General features: G+C 43.1%; 5 protein-coding genes and 1 non-coding gene across 6 annotated transcripts; 1 reads left to right on the top strand and 5 right to left on the bottom strand.

Annotated features, from left to right (window-relative positions):
• Nucleotides 1-345: 345 nt before the first annotated feature.
• On the bottom strand, nucleotides 346-2,111 carry Pmar_PMAR029334 (Peroxisomal long-chain fatty acid import protein, putative; the record flags this gene model as incomplete). The annotated part of the gene is made up of 9 exons (XM_002782421.1): nucleotides 346-371; nucleotides 420-566; nucleotides 612-744; nucleotides 850-944; nucleotides 1,251-1,336; nucleotides 1,386-1,596; nucleotides 1,646-1,747; nucleotides 1,861-1,972; nucleotides 2,016-2,111. The coding sequence occupies 9 exons, from the start codon at nucleotides 2,109-2,111 to the stop codon at nucleotides 346-348; spliced, it is 1,008 nt and encodes a 335-aa protein (XP_002782467.1).
• Nucleotides 2,112-2,246: 135 nt separating this feature from the next.
• Pmar_PMAR029333 (hypothetical protein) lies at nucleotides 2,247-2,547 on the bottom strand (the record flags this gene model as incomplete). Its single annotated transcript, XM_002782420.1, has 3 exons — nucleotides 2,247-2,346; nucleotides 2,389-2,455; nucleotides 2,501-2,547. Coding segments are annotated over 3 exons (214 nt in total), but the record flags the coding sequence as incomplete, so codon positions are not given.
• A 79-nt stretch (nucleotides 2,548-2,626) lies between these two features.
• Pmar_PMAR029332 (hypothetical protein) lies at nucleotides 2,627-2,824 on the bottom strand (the record flags this gene model as incomplete). Its single annotated transcript, XM_002782419.1, has 2 exons — nucleotides 2,627-2,693; nucleotides 2,737-2,824. Coding segments are annotated over 2 exons (155 nt in total), but the record flags the coding sequence as incomplete, so codon positions are not given.
• A 45-nt stretch (nucleotides 2,825-2,869) lies between these two features.
• Pmar_PMAR029330 (hypothetical protein) lies at nucleotides 2,870-4,450 on the bottom strand (the record flags this gene model as incomplete). The annotated part of the gene is made up of 8 exons (XM_002782418.1): nucleotides 2,870-2,998; nucleotides 3,052-3,177; nucleotides 3,302-3,399; nucleotides 3,445-3,538; nucleotides 3,585-3,701; nucleotides 3,922-4,062; nucleotides 4,113-4,244; nucleotides 4,388-4,450. The coding sequence occupies 8 exons, from the start codon at nucleotides 4,448-4,450 to the stop codon at nucleotides 2,870-2,872; spliced, it is 900 nt and encodes a 299-aa protein (XP_002782464.1).
• On the top strand, nucleotides 3,213-3,284 carry Pmar_PMAR029331. Its single transcript has one exon. It is a non-coding gene; the product is annotated as a tRNA-Pro (tRNA).
• A 1,284-nt stretch (nucleotides 4,451-5,734) lies between the features above and the next one.
• Nucleotides 5,735-15,142, bottom strand: Pmar_PMAR029328 (hypothetical protein; the record flags this gene model as incomplete). Its single annotated transcript, XM_002782417.1, has 19 exons — nucleotides 5,735-5,852; nucleotides 5,999-6,068; nucleotides 6,112-6,207; nucleotides 6,572-6,663; nucleotides 6,925-7,053; nucleotides 7,099-7,183; nucleotides 7,618-7,714; nucleotides 7,762-7,813; nucleotides 8,166-8,277; nucleotides 8,798-8,936; nucleotides 9,454-9,576; nucleotides 10,369-10,451; nucleotides 10,501-10,552; nucleotides 10,614-10,703; nucleotides 11,138-11,224; nucleotides 11,277-11,405; nucleotides 14,505-14,597; nucleotides 14,648-14,754; nucleotides 15,070-15,142. 19 exons carry the CDS (start codon nucleotides 15,140-15,142, stop codon nucleotides 5,735-5,737), a joined length of 1,827 nt encoding a protein of 608 aa, XP_002782463.1.
• Between the last annotated feature and the right edge of the window lie 29 nt (nucleotides 15,143-15,171).

The following is a 15,171-nucleotide window of genomic DNA, read 5'->3' as shown; positions in this document are numbered from 1 at the left end:
ATGACACTGACAGTCGTCCTCTCTAGTCTTTACATTCCTTGAATGAATTCGATTGTTTCTCATTTCCAATGATGTTATGTTTTGGCCATTCTCATTTTGATGAAGTTAGTGAAACCAATTAATTTCCAGAGTCGCTCAAGTACTCTCGAAAATAGATGTTGACAGGCAACTTATGGGTGATTTTTCACCTACATGAAATTTTCTACACTGTTGTTACGAGCTTAATCATTTTGGCACTGTATTAACTTTAATGTCTGTCCCGTAGTGAAAGCAGTTCGTTCAACACAACATCATTTCCCATTTAATGTGGTCACAACTAGCAAGACATGATTTGTTCATTCCATCTCATGCATCGACTTTCACCAAATGCCCTAAAACAATACATAACTAATCATTGGTAAAAGTGCGAGTCGATATACCTTCTTTAACGTTATAATGAACATCGTGCAGACCGGCGAGCTTTTCCGTGTTATGACTAACCGAAAGGACCCCAGTAGTTGGTGGTAAATTCTTCCGTAAAGTCTTGTACAACTCAGCGTGCTGGTCAGCGGCCAAATTGCTCGTACCTAAAACGTGTTTGGGAAACACCTCGATATTCTATAGTCTTTCACTTTCATCTAAGAACAGCCACTCAGGCTTGCTGAGCAAAGCATGAGCCATCTCGAGCCGCTGGGCCTCGCCAGCCGATAGAATCATTGACCAGTGTTCGCGACGATCGAGTGGATGTGGCGATAACAGAAGGGCCTTAGTCGGCTTGGGCAGCTCCAGTGGGGTAGGTGGGGGAAAGCTCGTCGAGAGAAGCTGAGAATAGCCGAGCATGGCAGTCCAGGAAAAACATCATCATCTTACATGTGTGAGACCAACCAAATGAAGAACGCATTCAATTTGGCGATCAGAATAGACAGAGGTATCCTCTGGATAGCAAACTGCCTCTCTAAGTGAACCTAAATCGAATATTACTAATAATGGAGTTTCACCCGCGACATGAAAAACACTAGTGAAAAATATATTTCACGACTACAGTATACCGCGAATATCGCGTTTTTCACAGAGTATTACACCACTTCACGTAAAACGGGTCGTGAAACTCCAATATTGAATACGACATTCATGATAATAGCACCCCATCTGATATTAAAATATTGTACGTTAACGAATGCCATTTATAATAACATCTGATTATATTATTGCATACCCAAAATAGAAATATTTTTCAAAGACTCGTACGACTAGCAATCTTGCAATCTTACCATCTCTCAACGGAGCTTTTCTCGATGGCAAGAACAACGACCTGTCCCCTGGGGGTATCTTCAATCGAGAATTTGGACCCACAAACCTGTGCGAAAATCTAAATCAGGCGGAGCGAAGCAGCACAGATTGCTTACGGCCAAACCCCGGCCAGGGCCCTCAATAGACTGGTCTTTCCGCTGCCTTCGGGACCGCTTAATAATGCCCATTCGCCTTTGCCGATTTTCAAGTTCACTTCGGTGAGGAGGGCGAGATCGTCCTCTTCCTTGCCTGGTAAGAAGAAGAGGCCTTTGGTCTCCGTTGGGGTGTAGACATCACAGGACTCGAGAGACAGCGAATCGTCGTCGCCTGAGGAGAAATAATTCAACTTAGTCAGGAAGAACTCGTTGAAACCCACCAGGGATAGGTTTTAAACCACTTCTTGATTTCGATAGAAGATTCAGCGTCGATTCGAACTCATAGAGACGATTGCCAGCAGCTCGCCACTTGATAATTATACCTGCAGGACGATGATGATGATGATGATGATGATGATGATGAATATGATGATGAATATGATGATGATGAATATGATGAATATGATGATGATGATCGTCAAGGCCCACTGCTCACCGTAAGACTGTACAAACCATTTGAGGGCCTCCAAGACATATCGTAAAGCATGCACCGTCTGATTCAAGTGACCGAGGGTGATTTCACTCGAGAAGTAGGCGCCAGACAGAACCTAAAATCAGCAGTGGGAGTTGCTACGGTCACTGAGAGCGTACGAAGAGAGGAAAAATGCTGCCAGTGTACTCGAAGAAGGAGTCGAACAACTTCAGGCGTTTCGTGACGAACATAGATTCGTATCTGAGAAGTGCCATGCCAGGGAATCGAACCTCTGCGGCAAACCACTGCTCACGTTATGCGTTTGATGTTCATAAAGCTCCTCTCTAGTCTGGACAATTCTCGATCTACACAGTCAACTTTGCATCCTCAGGAGAGGCCCTCCGACTAACCTTGCGCATGGAGCATCGCCACAGCCTCGCCATGGTCTCTGATTCGGATAAGATCCGATCGAAAGTCCGCCTCAACTCGCTGAGCCGCGTAATCAAGAACCTGCTCAACCGTTCACCGCTACCCCCGACATTGAGTGCTCACAATCAGCCGCTGCCCAACCAGATGAGTTCCCAGGGAGCCCAGAAGGCAGTAGACCAGAGATGTATACCTGCAGCATAGAGGCATGCATGAGAACGTAGCAGAAGATAGTTACAATAGCCATCCCGGAAGTCGGAGACCATGTACTCCGAATGCGTCCATCGGCGAAAGTCGGAACAATAAGGGTAGAAAGACAACTAAAAATGAGGAGTGATATCATAGGGTAGTTGCTGTTACTCACTAAGTGTTCCTCCAGAGAGCATGATGCCCGAAACGAGCGACCAACTTGCGTCGGTGAAGACGTTAACCTGTACGAGAACTTGTTACTCCGTGATATTCTCTTCAGCTCACATCGTTTGCGATCCGCTGGTCGGGATTGTCCAGAGTCGTCACTCTCGTCGTAGAGCCTTCCAGACCAACCAACTGCAATCTGTAGTGCCTGATAATGATTAAAATGTGCTTCGCTCCGCCCGGGAAGAATCTCTCACGCTGAATCTTTCAACCACATCTTCTGTAGCCTCGCCGTATGATGTGCTCGCCATTCCAAGAGGAACATCGAGCGAAGATACATACCATACGCCGACAGGAGGATGTCTCCAACGATGCAGAATATCTGAGCAGTCGACTTCGGGGAGAAGTTGGGATCCTTGGTAGATGTCTGCTTACGAAGTTGCAAACGTTGAGGAGGAAGTTCTCAAAGTCTTTAGATTGGATGCAGTTCCAATAGCGAGCTGTGATGTCGTTAACCAAATAAGAGAGCCCAACGTTGCATAGAGAGAGGAGAGTGAGTACCTTGATCGACGTGAGAAACATTCCTCACACACATCGGCTGTGTGGTCTAGTGGTATGATTCTCGCTTAGGGTGCGAGAGGTCCCGAGTTCAATTCTCGGCACAGCCCTTTTAACAGCATCTCACCAAAGCATATCTCCACGAGCTCTTCTTCCGCGTGCTCCCCGTAAAGTAAGGCTTTATCAGCGACAACATCTTATTCAACTCTAGAGGGTTCGTATTGCCTAATAACAACTCGATCATCACCGAAATTATAGTTGGCGACTCACCTCCTTGGGTGTTCTCTTGAGGAGTCGAGATGCTCTCATTGAAGTCAGTCTCAGACCAGCTCAAGTGGAGATATTCGAAAACAACAACCAGTACCTGATCTCAACACTGTAAGTGGTTGAAAAGAATTGAAGGAACTCACAAGAAGGAGGCTCAGCATAGCTGCATATATTGGCCACGGCTGAGCCGACTTCCGACCCTCATCATCGCTACCGTTCACTATCACTGGGAGGTGTCCCCCTAGAGGTGGTCCTTGAGCCTGACAAAGACGATGACGGCTGTCAGTTTAAGCAATGCACGAACGACTTTCAGCATTCACGATGAACTATCTGACAATTTGGTCTAGTGTGCCCTATATCTGTAACACAGTCGAGTTATAGAGATTAGTACTGGGCATTCCGACATCCTCTATATGATATCCTTCCCTATGAACTCAATCTACTACTGTATGGCAATGCAAGTGTCGTGGAACAGCTCACCTTGCTTGTTAGATTCTCACTAGGTCCGACAATAAAGGCGTTCATCAGACTGTCAGTGCTTATAAGCGATGACTCTATACCATGTCTCCACAAAAACGGCTCATCCACCTCCACCAAATCGCTGCCGCGTAGAGCTCCCGGCTGAACCAACATAGGTCCCGAGTTCGACTCGCGGTGACGACACCTCTCACCTCTCCTTGGCTGCTGTCCATGTCCGTAGGAAGCACATTTCGATTGAGCCCTCTAGCCTCGCTACATGGATTCATAGAAGTATCATCGCATGGTGTCTGCTCTACGAATGAGCTCGCCCGAACCACCTCAATCTAACAGGAAAGCAAACACTTGCTGAGTTGTAAACACGATGACCAACTTTGTAGTCGTCACCGCTGAACGATCGGAATATTGAAAATCAATTTACTCGCTGTAACGACTTAATATCGACACTACTAGGCTGCTAGCCACTTACCGTGTGATGGAAGAGGACGAGGAGGCCACAGATGAGCCGAAGAGATGTAGAATTGACAAACATGTTAGAGTGTGGCAATAATTGCTGTAATTAAAGCCTATCCCTAGCGGTATTAACAACTCAGAAGGAGCATGCATAAGTGAAGCGATACAAGGGAGTGTTGAAGGAATATACGTATGCTTTCCTCAGCTGAGGCTCAGGAGTTTCCAAAGCTAATTATACAAGTTTTCATGAGAATTCGGGTAGTAGAAGTGTACAGAAACCAACAAAAAATTCCCAAAATTTCCGCAGAAAATCCATACTTTACACGTAGTTGGCGCGTGGACATATTTTCCCCACATTACAACAGGCCCATGCCCGGCTGACTACTACCACTACTTATTAAGTAGTACTTAACCATAAATTCGGTCCTCTGAATCTTCCGTCAAAATATTCCAAAACAGATACTTCCATTTTTACTCACCAACATCACCATCGAGCTTTAAATCCTCCGACAATAGGTGACCATCACTTCACCAACATTTCTTAATATTTCCACGCCACGTATTTGCCTTGGCAGAATGCATGAGTCGGTGTAACCTCATCAGAGCCGCCTCGAGAGCGCTCGAGGATGGCCTCTATATAGCGGCTGATTTCATCGCATGCTATGCTACGTCAACCTTGGTCCAAGGTCCTTGGATGATCGCGCTGTGCGATTTCAAGTTGCGCACATAATCGATCACTTGGGCGCGCGCAACTCTCTCGCTGGGACGTGCTTCGCTCCGCTACCGCGCGCTGTCCCTATTTTCTGTGCAGTACTGTCCTGCGTGCTACATACATAATTGCTGTATTAGTAGCATTATTACGATACATGATATTATCACAATGATACTTATACCTCTATCATGTGGGGTTGAAGAATATGATGAGAAGTGTTGTGAACAATTGATCTGTTTATCATGCATGTGCTTGTATAATGTGTTTGGATGAAAAAAGCGTACCATATACGCGTAGTCCACACCTGTTGGTACAGGAAGTGTAGTCTAACAGTGTAGACTTCATGCCATGCTTTGTGACAGTACTACTGTTCAGCATACGAGTTCACCACCACTGATAACTCAACACCGAGTAACTGACGTTATTGAAAAGTTGATACTCCGACCATCGTAAGGAAGTTACTAGGAGTAAACCGCAATATATGAGGACTGAAATTAACCCCTTTGCGAGCTGCCGACGCCGACACGTCATATCCAAGCTCCAATGGTGACGGTGGCGACAACGTCAGCGTGCAAGGCTTGTCCAGATGAACTCGATCCCATAGAGACAACCTAAAGCATAATCGTTGAGTAAATAATTCCGGTCGTCAACTCACTTCCCGGTGTCATCGGCTGAAACGAGTTGTTCATAGCCGTACTGAGGCGGTACCGGCATACCGTCGAGACCATGCGACATCCCAGCGACCGGCCAAGACCAAGTCAAACACGTCCTGACAAAATATCACATCGAATATAGTCACAAAAATGAAGCTCTCTTTATATCACGACACATAGTTGATTTCGTGGCGGCAAATACTATTTGCCAAATAGGATAAATTTTCCAAAGCTAGAATTTTTCTACACGACAGTTGCTTACACTGGCGATCCAGTCGGATGGTTGCAAAGTCGCTGCCCGGTCTTCCGTAGATCCCAACATAGCAGGCGTCCTGAGCCAACAGAAACTCATTGACAACCACAATGACCACTCACCTGCCGAAGTTCCTGCAGCTAACTGCTCTCCACCATGTGAGAACTCCATGGACAGCACTAGGCCCGCACCAGGGGGTAGGAAGAGCTTACGAGCACCTGCACAGATGCTGGGTCGTCAACATGGACCTCTCTTCCCTATAGCTAAGAAATATTCATATTCATACTGGGAGATCGAATATCGCAGTATGAACATAACACACATACGAATGACCGTATGGGAGAAATACGGGACGAAATGGAACTCAACGGAGCGGAGACTAACGAGCCGCAGAAGGGCGGCTACAAAAGGAATCATGTTGGCGGCAAATGACCAGAGAATGGCTGTGCCGCGTCCACGATTGAGAAGAAGAAGAAGAAGAACATAACACACTATAGTAGTATTTCTCAACTTCGAGATTCGCAGTTTGACTGCTACGATAAAAACAACAACAGGAATCATAACAGATATTCGAATACTCACATCTCGGAGTGGCAACATCCCATAGCTGTATGACTTCGCCTTGCGCGACTGCCACCATCTGTCCACTTGGATGCCAACACATTTGGTTGAATCTGCGCATCATACTAGCACGGTAGATGTTATTGATATGCAAATGTGGAGAATTCGCGTTATTCTCCGAGACTAATGATATGCAGTTTGAAATCAAATCACATATACTGTGATATGAAAAACACTAGTGAAAAACATATTTCACGACTACTGCATTTCACCGCGAATAATATCGCGTTTTTCACCGAGTGAAACTCCATGGCTATGAACATGTGTTGTGATCAAACATCACTTACTGTAGACGAAACTACTCCCCGACCTACCCACAAGAGAGCCTCTTGCCATGCGTATCCTCTACCAAGACTCTAAGGCAAACAGGTACATCTGTTCGCCATAAACGACAGTCCACTCCCGACAAGTTAGCCGATGGTGCCGTCGTACACATATAGTATCTATACGAACACTGATAGAAGTAAACCAACTCTGCCACACCCTACGATAGGGGACTCCACTTCAATGCCCACAAAGGGTTTGTCGAACCGTAACCGCTGTAGGCAACTATTTTACACAGCTTCTCGATACCTGAGCACTCCCTAGTGATAACGAATAAAGCACGACAGACAGCAACGGGAACATCCCTTAATAGAATATCCGCCGCGATTATATGTATTTTTTCCGAGATATATATTCGCTTTTCTCAGGAGTTCCATCACCATTTATAGAAATTCACAGGCGAATTCGTGTAGAAGTGTACGAAAACCAATGAAAATTTCTCAAAACTTGCTGAAAATTTTCATATTCTTATCGACACACGTACAGTGCGCCGATTTAAAGTGTGGTAAATTAGTAAGAATCGATCTGAAACTACACAGTATAATAAATGCAAACATTGCTATGAGCATGTGATTCGGTACTGTTATAGCGACGACTTGTTCACTATCATTAATCCCGGGGAAATAGCAACACACATTCTCCATATGTGCATATTCCCCCACATTCCCACGCTCAAGACTCACTCCATAGGGAAAGCTGACCCTTTCGCGTGCCGACTGCCAACAAGGGACAGTCCGGGGCCAAATCGATCGCGCTAACACCGCCGCCGACAGGAACACTCTAAAGTAGAGACTTCTCACGATGCCGAAATTCATCTATACGCTCACTATCTTGCTGGTATGCCCATCTAGGGAGGCCGGATCGGAATTGTCGTAGTATCTAAGTGGCGTATTTTTTCCTTGGCAAATCCTTAGGAAAATTTAGCGTGTTGGCAGATGAGTTACCACACACTAAAGTGAAACGGTTTCCTTGTATAAAAACATCAAAAAACAATTTAGAAAGAAGAAGAAGAAAAAACTACCCGAAAAAATCCTGAGACAATTTTCTGTTAATTTTTGTTTGCTTGTTATTTTGTTCTGAAATTTTCCTTTTTTCGTCCTGTTCACTTTTCTCACAACACTACCAAAATTCCTACACGCAAAAGTGTATAAAACCCAACCAGAATTTCCCAGCATTTTCTCATCGTCACCAACACATAGTCGACCTCCCCCATATTTTCACCCACGCTTACAGATGTTTATAAACACTCGAAACGAAACGTAGATCCTGCGATACCAGCGTGTGTGCCGCGACTTCCGATGTAGGAGGCTCACCCGGTGCAGAAGGTAGATCAGATTTAGCATCTGACAGTAATAGCAGGAAACGATTATACAATAAAGTTTCACCCGTAATACTCTGCGAAAAACGCGATATTCGCGGTAATATGTTTTTCATATCACTAGGGTGAAACTCTAGTGTTGGGAGAATATATGTGTTGAGTTTCCTCAGCTCAGCTCGGGAATTTCCAGAGCTACATTATGGAAATCTACTCAAGGTAGAAGTGTAACGAAAACCAACAAAAACTTCCCAAAATTTCCTCGCAATTTTTTCTGTCATGTAGTTTGCCGTATGCATATTTTACCAAAATAATAATTGCATTAGAAATGACTCCCGTGGGATTCGAACCTGCGCGCTTCATTCCAGACTAATCCACCCTTCTCCAGGAGAGCTTAGTTTTAAGAAAAGTGAATCGGACAAAAATCACCAAAAAATAATTTTTTCATATCTGTGATTCTATCAAAAGCACCAAAAAAAGTCCGAAAATTTACCAAATATCTTTTCCCGCCTCCTCGACGACGTATGAGAAATCCAACCATCCCTTACCCAAATTCCACAGGAGCACTTTATTCCCCGCCTCGCATGCCGCGCCGATAACACTGGCATCACTTGAACATGTCATCGCGGTGATACCAGTAGATAGGGAAGGGGAAGTGGACGAAGTAGAGACAGATAACGTGCAGACCTGTGTGAGGAGGGAAGAATGGAGTTTCACCCACGATAAGAAAAAAACATTTCACTTCGCGAAAAACGGGTGAAACTCCAATACACACATGCTCAACTACATGTGTTGGTGATAATGAAAAATTTCTGGGGGAATTTCTTGTCGGTTTTTATTATAAAACCCAACAAGAAATTTTCCCAAAATTTTTTCATAAAATTTTTATACACTTTTACCTAAATTCATGTATAAATGTAATATGTACGTAAAATATCAATTTCCATAAAAATTCATAAAAAAAGTCAAACATATATTCCTCCAACAGTCGACATTGTAAACTCCTCCATAGATATATTCAAATCGACTCGCAAACCAACTGCACTGAGAACAGTGTTGAAATTTTTCTTTGCTTTCCTCAGCTGAGCTCAGAAATTTTACCAAAATTTACTATAGGAGTATATTAAAACCAACAACAATTTCACGTTTCACACATCAGGGGGACCTAATCCGTATCTTACCAACAGCAACCTAAGATACTCACCTGAGGAGGCTTCCTATCGCTGACCGGAACTCTAGTTTGCTTCAATGCCGCGAACTTAGCGCTGGTCGCAACTCTGTGGGGAAGAGTGTCCGACAGCAACGGAAGAGATGAACATCTCAATATCTACCACAGGAACGAAATACTATTCATTTACGCCTATATCCGCGATATTAGATATCGCTTATCACTTATACAGGACCACAGTTGAGAAAATCAAAGGCCTTCCGAGTAAAGACACTCTATACCCTCAAGGGCGTCTACTTGCATAGTACAAGTAGCGTTGGAAACGACAATGGAAAGAGAGGTTGTTGGTCTATCGATTTGGGTATATTTTGGTACGATTAAACTATGGAGTTTCACGACTACCCGTTTTACGCGAAGTGGCGTCGTAATACTGCGGTGAAAAACGCGATATTCGCGGTGATATGCAGTAGTCGTGAAATATGTTTTCCATATCACTAGGGTGGTGAAACTCCAATGTTATTATTATATTATATATATCCCGACACGTGTGAATTTCCAATACTTCTGCAAGAATAACGAGAGTAGCAAAAAATAAGTGTCAATTTTCAGATCGAAATTTTCATAAAACTCCAAGAAAAAAATTACATATTTGCATATATCAATTTCACACACACTGTATATCACACTCAAAAAATAGCAATCACATCCAACAATACTTCACAAAAACCACAAAGCACTTACGTTTTTCGACGACCAACTGGTCACATTTCGATCTTCCGAACTTTCTCTACTCCTCTTATCCCCAACGTGCGTACTCCCCGTCATCTCCGACAAACTCCCATAAGCCTCAGGTGGCGAATACGCGTCCACAGTATACACAACTGCAAGAGAATAATCTTTCCCAATGGCACCGCACAGCGAAGAATATCTTCTACAGTTGCTCGCCGGTACTTGATACGCCAACTCCGCGTCAGACTTTGTCATTTCATTTTGCCACGCGAACATCTCCGCCTGTTCCACAGAATTCGGCGAACCTACCAAAATGCGCACGCGGAAGATTTTAAAGATATTCCCGACGCTCACTTGCAAGACTGTGCGGAATCATCCCGGTCGCATCGATTAGTTTCACTCGCGCCTGAGTATTAGAAAATCTCAATATTTGCGGTTTTGTATTTCCTTGGAAATTGTTAACCTACCGGAAATCCAATCTGTGTGGTTGATGATATTTGACTTGATGACGCCACGAAGGCTTGGAACAAATCAAATGCTCTCTGCGAGGCTCGAACCTACGACCTTGCGGATGAGAGCAAACACATATACCATGCGACCAATATGTCTTAACAAAAATCGATTGCAAATAAATCAGAACCCAAAGGAAAAGGATCTATAATATTCCCAGAGAGAATTCATTTTGAATTTCCTACATAAGATTATTTTTTTACACTGATGAATTCCCACATGAGTTTTGAATTTTCCTGGAGAGCGTGTATTGCAATGATGCAAGGAAACTATAATATTCCCGGAAAAAGCATTTTGAATTTCCCACACAGCTAATGAATTTCCAATTTTCTGACAAATTTCCACATAATTTTCGAATTTTCCAAAATTAATACGAAAAAATTTAAACAAACGAATTGATTAAATCAATTTACGGGTTAATTTTATAGCTGTTTTCACATTCTGCTTAGCGTTTCTGAAATTCGAAAATTGAGTTACTCACCGGGCATTTATACGCCGGGTCCTCATAAAATCGATGCCACAATTTGCCATCCCCGATATGGTCCTTGATATCTGCTATACTTCCAACCTGACGACGATTTAACAAAAGTGTGGTATGCACGCACGCACACACTACTTACTCGTCCAAGCTCAACAGCTTCATTGCGTAGTGTGCTATCAACGGTACCGACGAGGCCTTCCGCGAGGCTTCGAGCGGCTTCAGTCGCCTCCCTAGTTCCTCTATCGAACAACCAAACGATTTCTGCCACCTAGGAAAGGGGAGCATCCAACCCAGTGTTGGAAGAATATATATCCGTTTTCCTCAGCTGAGCTCAGGAGTTTTCATACAAAAATTCGGGTAGAAGTGTACAGAAAGTAATAACGTTTTCTCAAAATTTGATCAAAATTTCATTGAGTCACTATACATGTTATCCCACACTGATCAACACTAAAGATTAACAAATGCACATGCTCAACTACAGTGCGTGCCAATTTGATATGCAATTGCGGGCTGTTTCTCAAAATTAATAAGAATCGATCTAAAACTATATCGTATAAATATGAACATGTGATGTGATAAAAGTAACCTTTCGAGACTGTGATAGCGACAACTTGTTCACTATCATTAATCTCGGAAAATAGCGCATATTTTCAACATTTGCATATCAAATTGGCACGCACTGTTGGTGACAACATGAAATTTCTGAGGAAATTGCGAAAAAATCTTCCGCCGTATGTGAATTTCCGCCATTTCACCACCCTAGCTGAGATAACCATTTTTATATTCCAACACTTACAATGACAGGCCACGTTAGACTTGCTAGTTGCCATCTCAGCGCCGGGTCTGCAAAACCGATCGGAAATCTAGCTAGTGCTTCAACACTCAATTTCACAGAAGGGATGTCCCTCTGAGGCTCATCCATTTACACACACTCTTCCTCTGCAAAGCTAACTGCAAGCAGCCAAGGAAAGGAGACCAGTTTCGGAAACTCACGATTCACAACAGTGGAGTTTCACCACCCTAGTGATATGAAAAACATATTTCACGACTACTGCATATCACCGCGAATAACATCGCGTTTTTCACGACGAGTTTTACGACGCCACTTCACGTAAAACGGGTAGTCGTGAAACTCCAAAAAACCATTTCCCCTCGAACGTAAACATGAACATGTGATGTGATAGTAACCGTTCGAAGCTGTCGAATTTTTCACTGTCATTTTTCTCGAAAAATAACAACACACACTCTTCACATTTGTGTATCAAATTGGCACCCGTAAAGTGGCGTCGTAATACTCTGTGAAAAAAACGCGACATTCGCGGTGATATGCAGTAGTCGCAATATGTTTTTTTCACTACACCAAAGTGAAACTCCACTATATAAAGTCGCCTTATTATTTCTCATCCCATCTCTCCATCACTTCACACAACACATAATAACAACTAAAGAAACTGTTTTCAAACATGCACTATTCATATTAATGCTCTGCTCTAACTCTCGCTCTCCTCTGCCTTTCCAAATTCAACAATTTTTTCCAAATTTTTTCATCAAATCTCCTTCCACCGAAACTCATTATCAACGGTCTCAACAGCGTTATCCATACGAACAGATCCGATTGGGACAGTGTTGGGTCTTCCTCGCCTCTCGCTGAAAACAACAATGCTTCTACGGGGGAAGGAGAGAACTGCTACATGATGAAGTGACTAATTGCAATTTGTTACGCAAACGCGTGTACTGGTGGATATATTGGAGTTTCACCACCCTAGTGATATGAAAAACACTAGTGAAAAATAAATTTCACGACTGCTGTATATCACCGCGAATATCGCATTTTTCACCCAGTATTACGACGCCACTTCACGTAAAACGGGTGGAACTCCGTTATAGTAAACAAGTTGTGGCTATCATCACAGTCCCAAACGGGTACTTTCATCACAACACACATAGTCATTGTTACATTGGAGTTTCACGACCACCCGTTTTACGTGAAGTGGCGTCGTAAAACTGGGTGAAAAACACAATATTCACAAGTAGTCGTAAAATATGTTTTACACTAGTGTTTTTCATATCACTCCATAATATATGCGATACAATTTCCCATCGATTCTCATTAATCTCCGAAAAAAAACCATTTGCATATCAAATTGGCACGCACTGTCGTTGACCATTTTTGCATATTTCGCCTTCACATACCGTCTCTCCAAGACTCCGCAATAACATCATCACCCATTTCAGCTGAGATATCAATTTGATCTGATGATGCTGATATTATAGCCATATACGCCCTGAGAGCTCCCAGTCCATCTGAACCAAAAATCAACCTAATCCGTATCTTTCCTCACGGGCACGCTTCGTATCTTTAAAAGTAAAACCCGCGAAAATTTGGCACGCGCCACAAAATTCTCAACAGTTAACATAATCAATGCCTTACTTTTAATTTTCCTATTCGCGTCGTGATACTCCTCCTCCCGGTTTTTCTCCAGTGGCAAATGCACAGCACAAGGTCCTGATGCTCCCTCCTTTCCAAGAATCTGTGAAATAAGGAGCGTATTTCTTTCTCAGGCAAATTCAAAAAACCTGTGTTTTTCGTTAACGAATAAGAGTTTTGAGCTGAAGCTTCAACAGGATATAGTTATTATCATGTTGAGTCGAAACGGTCATGTTCGGAACCGTTACTGATATATCACGGCGAGCGAAATAATCACCCCGTGCGAACCACTGAGTTTTCTCGTCCCTTATAAATATAAGAGTTTCACTCGTTTTTCCTCATAAGAAGCCCGTATGTTGGTAATATAAATTTCCTTTACAATGAAAATCAGATTTAGAAATTCTCACCAGAGACACTCCCGTGAAGTTCAACAGTTGTTTTCCGTACATATTTCAAAAACGTAATCATTTTGAAAATAATTACAAAATATTTTTCCGCAACATAACCGAACTGATTTAATCACATCAAAAGATTCTTCTGATAATTTTAACGAAGAAATCGATGAAATAATTTCACCCTAGTGATATGAAAAACACTAGTGAAAAATATATTTTACGACTGGCCATTTATTCACCAGTCGTGGTGAATAAATGTGCCAATTGAATAATATCACCGAGTATTAGGACGCCACTTCACGTAAAACAGGTCGTGAAACCGCAGTATACATGAAATATAAGCTTCGCTTCGCTCAAGGGAATATCTAGCTCTACGAAGGGGGAGGTTGGAGTGCACTTGGTTTGTTATGAAAGTAAATCGTGGAACTTCCACACTCTCATCCAATTCGTGGGGAAAAAAGTTCGAAAATGTGAATTTTTGACGCACGATTATATCCACGTAGTCTAAAAATATTAATAATTCCTCCATCGTAAATTCACTCACCGATCGCGACACAGATAATGTCAACACGTTAGTCTCTATCGGCAACTCGATCTGTGTCGGGCCGAATTGCACACAAACCTTCTGATCGCGAACCTAATCTAACAACATGAACCCATCCTCCTCCTCCTACCCCCCAAACTCACCAACGACTGCAAGGCCCTCAAATTCGCCACATTCGCGCGACCGCTGTCCAAACGGGTTTCGTCCAATACGACGTAACTACGTCTCGGCACTTGTAGTAAACCAGAATCTGTTGGAGTATATGTTTGCTCTCCTCAACTGAGCTCAGGCAGCTACACACGACTTTGGTGTGAAAGTTTACACATTTATATGATAAATTTCAATGGAGTTTCACCACCCTAGTGATATGAAAAACACTGGTGAAAAACACATTTCACGACTACTGCACATCACCGCGAATATCGCGTGTTTCACATGGAGTATAACGCCACCACTCCACATAACTCCATAGTAGCTATCAAGACAGCCCTATTAAAATGGCATCATCATAGGGCCATATGTAGTGTTCTTAAATGAGTTGAGAGCAGTGTGGTATTGCCCTTACCAATTGCATCAGTATCATAATTCTTAACCGGAATCCACCTCTTGCCGTTCAACTCAGACACCGACACTTCCATCACTATTACTCTCGGAAGAAGACTCTCCA

The sequence above is a fragment of the Perkinsus marinus genome (assembly GCF_000006405.1).
Source record: "Perkinsus marinus ATCC 50983 genomic scaffold scf_1104296939758, whole genome shotgun sequence".
Lineage (NCBI taxonomy): Eukaryota > Perkinsozoa > Perkinsida > Perkinsidae > Perkinsus > Perkinsus marinus.
This window is presented reverse-complemented; position numbering and strand designations above follow the sequence as displayed.